Source organism: Oncorhynchus masou, chromosome 23 (assembly GCF_036934945.1).
Source record: "Oncorhynchus masou masou isolate Uvic2021 chromosome 23, UVic_Omas_1.1, whole genome shotgun sequence".
In the NCBI taxonomy this organism is placed as follows: domain Eukaryota; kingdom Metazoa; phylum Chordata; class Actinopteri; order Salmoniformes; family Salmonidae; genus Oncorhynchus; species Oncorhynchus masou.
In genome coordinates, this window is record NC_088234.1 from 49274390 (window position 1) to 49281753 (window position 7364).

General features: G+C 43.5%; 1 protein-coding gene across 1 annotated transcript; it reads left to right on the forward strand.

The window, feature by feature from the left end:
• The first annotated feature begins 4932 nt into the window (after positions 1-4932).
• On the forward strand, positions 4933-6569 carry zgc:153981 (dual specificity protein phosphatase family protein). Its single transcript, XM_064930818.1, has 3 exons — positions 4933-5095; positions 5592-5809; positions 5956-6569. Exons 1-3 carry the CDS (start codon positions 4974-4976, stop codon positions 6165-6167), a joined length of 552 nt encoding a protein of 183 aa, XP_064786890.1. The 5' UTR covers positions 4933-4973; the 3' UTR covers positions 6168-6569.
• The last annotated feature ends 795 nt before the right edge of the window (positions 6570-7364 follow it).

The following is a 7364-nucleotide window of genomic DNA, read 5'->3' on the forward strand; positions in this document are numbered from 1 at the left end:
AAAACACCTTTCCCCCTCAGGAGATTGAAAAGATTTGGCATGGGTCCCCAGATCCTTAAAAAGTTCTACAGCTGCACCATCGAGAGCATCCTGACCGATTGCATCACCAACTGGTATGGCAACTGCTCGGCATCTGAACGTAAGGCGCTACAGAGGTTAATGCATGCGGCCCAGTACATCACTTGGGCCAAGCTTCCTGACATACCAGGCGGTGTCAGAGGAAGGCCCAAAAATGGTCAAAGACTCCAGTCTCCCAAGTCATAGACTGTTCTTTCTGCTACCGCACAGCAAGCTGTACCGGAGCACCAAGTCTAGGACCAATAGGCTCCTTAACAGCTTCTACACCAAAGCCATAAGACTGCTGAACAATTCATCAACTGGGCACCCCCGTCTGTTTTTACACTGCTGCTACTCGCTGTTTATTATCTATGCATAGTCACTTTACAAATTACCTCGACTAACCTGTACCCCTGCACATTGACTCGGGTACCGGTACCCTCTGTATGTAGCTTCGTTATTGTTATGTCATTTTCTTGTGTTACTTCTTGATTTTATAATTTTTTTTAAACATGAGTTTATTTAGAAAATATTTCTTAACTCTATTTCTTGAACTGCATTATTGGTTAAAGGATTGTAAGTAAGCATTTCACGATAAGGTCTACACCGACGACGTGGATGTTGATTATGGCAGCCCAGCACCTCTCTGATTCAGAGGGGTTGGGTTAAATGTGGAAGACACATTTCAGTTGAACGCATTCATTTGCACAACTGACTAGGTATCCCCCTTTCCCTTTCCTTACCTGTTGTATTCGGCGCATGTGACAAATAACATTTGATTTAGATTTGATAATTGGACTCATTCTGTCATTTCTTGAATTCTTCTTTAGATTTTTGATTGTGTATTAAAAAAAGTCATTTATTTAATTAGGCAAGTCAGTTAAAAACAAATTCTATTTACATTGACGGCCTACCCCGGAACAATTGTGCGCCGCCCTATGGAACTCCCAATCACAGCCGGATGTGGATATCATGGATTTGAAACAGGGACTGTAGTGACCTCTTGCACTGAGATGCAGTGCCTTAGACCACTACGCCACTCGAGAGCCTAAAACTTTTTATATTGTATTTATGAACATTTCTACTGCACTGTTGGAGCTGGTAACATAAGCATTTCCTGCACATGCTATAACACCTGCAAATCTGTGTACACTGTAATGAATACACAGGAAGAAAAAGGTGTAGATTCACACATCAAGCGTGACAGATGTTTATTTCACCTTCGCAGAAGGCAGGAATTGTGGTCACAGGCAGGGAATGGTCATACACAGCTAGGCAAATAGACAGGTGAATCAAAACTAGGACTGAAGGCTATAATTGGTTCTCATAAACGAGCTAGGAAAAGGCTTAGTGGAGTCAAAACGAACAATACCTCACAAAGGCACAAACAGAATGAACTGAACTAAATAAGGAGCTGATGAGACCATGTGAGTAACTAACACAGGTGAAATCAATTAACAAAAATGAAAGACAGGGCTACGTTCAAGAACACAAAGAAACAGGGCTACGTTCAAGAATACAACAAAACAGAACACAAGGTTGACGAAGAAAATAAATACAGAACCTTACATACGTGACCAATAAACTTTGATTTGATTTGACCAAGTATGTTTGGATGTGGAGTGCGTGATGGTGTGTTGTGTGTGTCAGCTGGGTGATTCAACGCCAGGGGAGCAGAACAGATCTGTGGTATCTCCGATTTTTCTGGCTATTCTCACATAGAAACTTCATTGGGAGGAAGGATGTTTGACAGGATTTTAACATTTGTATCACAAACCACTTTTGAGAAAATCATTATGAAAGTGGCAATTTGAGGCCCTTCAAGGCCTAAAAAGATATTTTGGGGTATTGCTTAGCTACATGATAGGTATGGGCTGTGTGTATGTGTGTGCATGCGTGCGTGTGACTGGTGTGTCACTGTGTGTATGCTATTGTGTTCAATAGGCAAGGTCTGCTGCGTTGGTCCAAGCCTTCCTCACGATCCAAGCCAGCCGCATACCACCCTGCATCCCACTGATGGCTTGCTTCTGAAGCTAAGCTGGATTGGTCCTGTTTGGTCCCTGGAAGGGAGACCAGATGCTGCTGGAAGTGGTATTGGAGGGCCCCAGGGCAGTGATTGGGGATGTTGCCCTGTGTAGGGTGACCTCTTTTGGATGGGACGTTAAACGGGTGTCCTGACTCTGTGTGTTCACTAAAAGATCCCATAGCACTTATCGTAAGAGTAGGGGTGCTAACCCTGGTGTCCTGGCTAAATTTCCCAGTCTGGCCCTCATGCCATCATGGTCACATAATCATCCCCAGCTTCCAATTGCTAATTTCCTCTCCCCTGTAACTATTCCCCAGGTTGTTTCTGTAAATGGGAATGTGTTCTCAGTCAATTTACCTGGTAAAATAAGGGCAAAAAAACATACATCCTCTCATGGCAGCAGAACCAATGTGTCTTCCCCAATAAAATATTTTCTAATGCAGATCATTAACCTGGAGTACAGGTACAGAAAACACACACTCACACAAATTATAAACAACGTGTAAGTACATCAAAGCTGGGACAGAGAGGTTGAAAAACAACTCTATCTCAAGGCCATCAGACTGCTAAACAGCAATCACTAACTCAGAGAGGCTGTTGCCTACATTGAGACACAATCACTGGACACTTTAATAAATGGATCACTAGTCACTTTAATAATGTTTGCATATCTTACGTTACTCATATCATATGTATATACTGTATTTTATACCATCTATTGCACCTTGCCTATGCTGCTCGGCTATCGTTCATCCATATATTTATATGTACATATTCTCATCCACACCTTTATATTTGTGTGTGTTAGGTAGTTGTTGGGGAATTGTTAGATTACTTGTTAAATATTACTGCACTGCCGGAACTAGAAACAGAAGCATTTCGCTACTCTCTCATTAACATCTGATAACCATGTGTATGTGACCAATAACATTTAATTTAATTTGATTTGACACAAACACACACCTCCTTTCCCCCTCTATTCCTCCCTCCTGTCATCTGATGACCTAAGCTGTGATGTAATGCCTGTTACATCACTCTCTTTCTTTCTTTGCCGTCCTTTGTTAATCCATCTTTATCCTATCTCCAATTTCCATTCCTTATTTTTCTACCCCGTATTGTAGTCCTCTCCCCCTGATGAATATACAGTGCATTCGGAAAGTATTCAGACTCCCTGACTTTTTCCACATTTTGTTATGTTGCAGCCTTCTTCTAAAATTGATTCAATTCATTGTTTTCCTCATCAATCTACACACAATACCCCATAATGACAAAGTGAATACAGGTTTCTAGAAAGTTGAGCAAATTTATAAAAAAATATAAACAGAAGTACCGTATTTACATCAGTATTCAGACCCTTTGCTATGAGACTTGAAATTGAGCTCAGGTGCATCCTGTTTCCATTGATCATCCTTGAGATGTTTCCACAAGGTGATTGGAGTCCACCTGTGGTAAATTCAATTGATTGGACATGATTTGGAAAGGCACACGCCTGTCTACATAAGGTCCCACAGTTGGCAGTGCATGTCAGAGCAAAAACCAAGCCAAGAGGTCAAAGGAAGTGTCTGTAGAGCTCTGAGACAAGATTGTGTTGAGGCAAAGATCTGGGGAAGTGTACCAAAAATGTCTGCAGCATTGAAGGCCCCAAGAACACAGTGGCCTCCATCATTCTTAAACTGAAGAAGTTTGGAACCACCAAGACTCTTCCTAGAACTGGCCGCCTGGCCAAACTGAGTAATCGAGGTAGAAGGGTCTTGGTCAGGGAGGTGACCACGAACCCAGTGGTCACTCTGATAGAGCTCCAGATTTCCTCTGTGGAGATGGAAGAACCTTCCAGAAGAACAACCATCTCTGCAGCACTTCACCAAACAGGCCTTTATGGTAGACTGGCCAGACGGATGCCACTCCTCAGTAAAAGGCATATGGAGTTTGCCAAAAGGCACCTAAAGACTCCCAGGCCATGAGAAACAATATTATCTGGTCTGATGAAACCAAGATTGAACTCTTTGGCCTGAATGCCAAGCGTCACGTCTGGAGGAAACCTGGTACCATCCCTACGGTGATGCATGGTGGTGGCAGCATCATGCTGGGGGAGATGTTTGCCAGCGACAGGGATTGGGAGACTAGTCAGGATCGTGGGAAAGATAATCGGAGCAAAGTTCCAGAGCACTCAGGACCTCAGCCTGGGGCGAAGGTTCACCTTCCAACAGGACAACAGCTATAAGCACATAGCCAAGACAACGCATGAGTGGCTTTGAGACAAGTCTCTGAATGTCCTTGAATGGCCCAGGAGGTGCCCGGACTTGAACCCGATTGAATGTCTCTGGAGAGACCAGAAAATAACTATGCAGCAACGCTCCCCATCCAACCTGACAGAACTTGAGAGGATCTGCAGAGAAGAATGGGAGAAACTCCCCAATTACAGGTGTACCAAGCTTGTAGCGGCATACCCAAGAAGACTCGAGGATGTAATCGCTGCCAAAGGTGCTTCAACAAAGTACTGAGTAAGGGGTCTGAATACTTATGTATTTGATATTTTAATTTTTTATTGTTAACAAATTTGAAAACTTTTCTGAACATGGTTTTTGCTTTGTTAAAATGGGGTATTGTGTGTAGATTGAGTAGATGCGCTTTCCGAATGCACTGTATATATAGAGAGGGAGAGACTGAAAGAGAGAGAGGCAGACTGAGAAAGAAACAGAGAGAAAGAAAGAACAGGCTGAACCCAGAGCTAAATCGGTGGACAACCAGCAGCCACCTGCTTATGTCCCTCACACACCTACCCCCACCCCCATACACACACACACACACCCTCGCCTGCTGGAGTTGGTCACACACGGCCAGAGGGCTGCAGTAGTTGAGTCAGTCAAGGTGGTTCCACTGTCTAGGGAGAATGTCAAAGGGAGAGCAGCAAGACCTGGTGGCTATTAAAGAACTTGAGTCAATCCTGGAGTCCTGCAAGCTTGAACTGACACCACTAGATGAGGTCTGGCCTAATCTCTACATCGGAAACGTGTAAGTTTTTGTTTCTTATTTTAGTTTTTTCTTTTCAAAATTCCCTTACCCCTGCCCCTGGGTTGGATGGGTTTTAGAAATACGGCAATAGAGATAATAATAGATTCAATATATTGGATCCCCCGATCCAATCCTTTTGGTTCTACAGAGGTATGAGTAAGAGCTAAAAAGTAGAGGCTAAGGGTCAGAGGCTAGAGGTTGATTTGGAATTCAGCATCTCAAGTTCCTATAGTGGACTCTATTGCCCTATTGAACTCTGCTGAACACTATTAAACCTTACAGAACACTGTTGAACACATACTGAACATGGAATTACTGAATATTGCTCTTTTTTTAAACTACTGCATTCATTTTTTGCCAAAATCTTGTCTATATTATTCCAGGCTGTTCACTGATTAATCCGTTCTCTGCATGTTATTTCTGTTCAAACAGTTATGCAATCTCACATTTCACACTTCTCTCTCCCCATATATTTCACCCTCTGTCTTTCCCTCAGGGCCATAGCTCAGAACAGGGGTGCATTAAAGAATCTTGGCATCACACACATCCTAAACGCAGCTCACTTTAAGCAGGGCAGCATCGGTGACCAGGATTACTATGGAAACACCTGTGTGTACTGTGGCTTCCCTACAGAAGACTCGTCCCATTTTGACCTCAGCCAGTACTTTAAACCTGCAGCTGACTTCATACACAAGGCCCTGAAGACTAAAGATGGTAGGGGCACTTTAATGCAGGTGTTTACTTCTGTATAGTTTATTTAAGATTGTCTCTAGGGACATTTGAGTTCCTTCATCAAACTCTGCCTCTCCCTTCATTCCCTCCTTTTCTCTTTATTCCCACACTCTCTCTATCCTCTACAGGGAAGGTGTTGGTGCATTGCATCATGGGTATAAGTCGTTCTGCCACGCTGGTGCTGGCGTTCCTGATGATGCACTGTCGTCTGCCGCTTCGCACCGCGCTCAAACATGTGACCCAGCGACGCGCCATCTACCCCAACAGACATTTCCTGTCACTACTGCTCACCCTCGACACACAGCTCACACGCAAGAGGAGACTATGTCCTCTTCTCTGACAGTCCTTCTTTCATCCCTCTCTCCTCCCATCCCGCGCTCATCTCACCTCATATCTATCTATCCATCTCACACACAATCCTTTATACTGGTTGAAAATATGTAGTTGTAGGACTTTTACAGTAGGTACAAACTGGTATTAAAGCACAGCATGTTGTATATACTGTATGTTGTATATACACAGCATGTTGTATATACTGTATGTTGTATATACACAGCATGTTGTATATACCATATAATGCGGTAGCAGGATTCCCTGGAGTTAATGTCGATGCTCAATGCCTTTTAAAATTAAAAATATCTAAAGAATTTGAACTTTTCAACATCCCAGTGTTAGCCAGTGGTGATAGTTGAACCTGCTGTGAGTTGTGCAGCTGAGCATTGTCTCCTGGGAATCTATCAGTTGAAACACTAATAATGAGATTACACAATTAAAAAGGTACTTTTTTCCCAGTTTGGTGTCTGTTTTATTACTTTCAGACGTCTATTACAACTATGTTATGAACAATAACTCCTCTACATTTTGAATAGTGTCAGCTGTCCAGTAAATTCTGGAGGATGTTTTCGTCATTGGTGAGGAGGTTTGGAATTACAGAGGGTTAAAAATGGAAACTAACTGCAGGTGTGTGTGGGAAGAGGAGCAGACACAGTGAGAGGAGGGACTATGCTGCCTGTCAAAAGTAAGTTGACTTGGATCAGAGGGGAAAGACGTTTTATTTGAAATTGTTGACCTGACCAGATTGTTTTCTGCTCTGCTCTGGTTTAGCTGTCACTGTGACACACACCTCTCCAGACTGTGTCAGCATGTCTCTGAGGGAGCGGTGATGTGAGTGTCCGTCTGCCTGAGCTGTTGGAGATCCTGCTAGCCAACCGACGGCCCACTGGCAACCTCAACATCGGCAACCAGTAGGTACACACACACACACACACTGGTCTCTGCCCCTGCAGTAGTCTGTCAGCAAACCAAGAGGAAACATTCCATCTGTCAGAGCTGTGTCAGATCTTATGGACCAATATGCAGCCTGTAGGACCTAGTCTGGCCCAACCTCTACATCGGAGTGTGTGTGTGTAGAATTATAGTTTATAGAACAGTATGTAATATGCAGGGCTGTGGCTCGTGATAAAGCCCTGTTGTCATCTCTGGGTATCACCCACATCGTAAACAGTACGGGTGGCTGTCACCGGATCATCACTGGCTC

Bases quoted from the DNA above. Each gene is read 5' to 3' on its own strand.
- zgc:153981 (XM_064930818.1), top strand. From the start codon at position 4,974: ATGTCAAAGGGAGAGCAGCAAGACCTGGTGGCTATTAAAGAACTTGAG. The intron at 5,096-5,591 runs GTAAGTTTTTGT...TCTTTCCCTCAG, and splicing joins AATCTCTACATCGGAAACGT to GGCCATAGCTCAGAACAGGG. The intron at 5,810-5,955 runs GTAGGGGCACTT...TATCCTCTACAG, and splicing joins GGCCCTGAAGACTAAAGATG to GGAAGGTGTTGGTGCATTGC.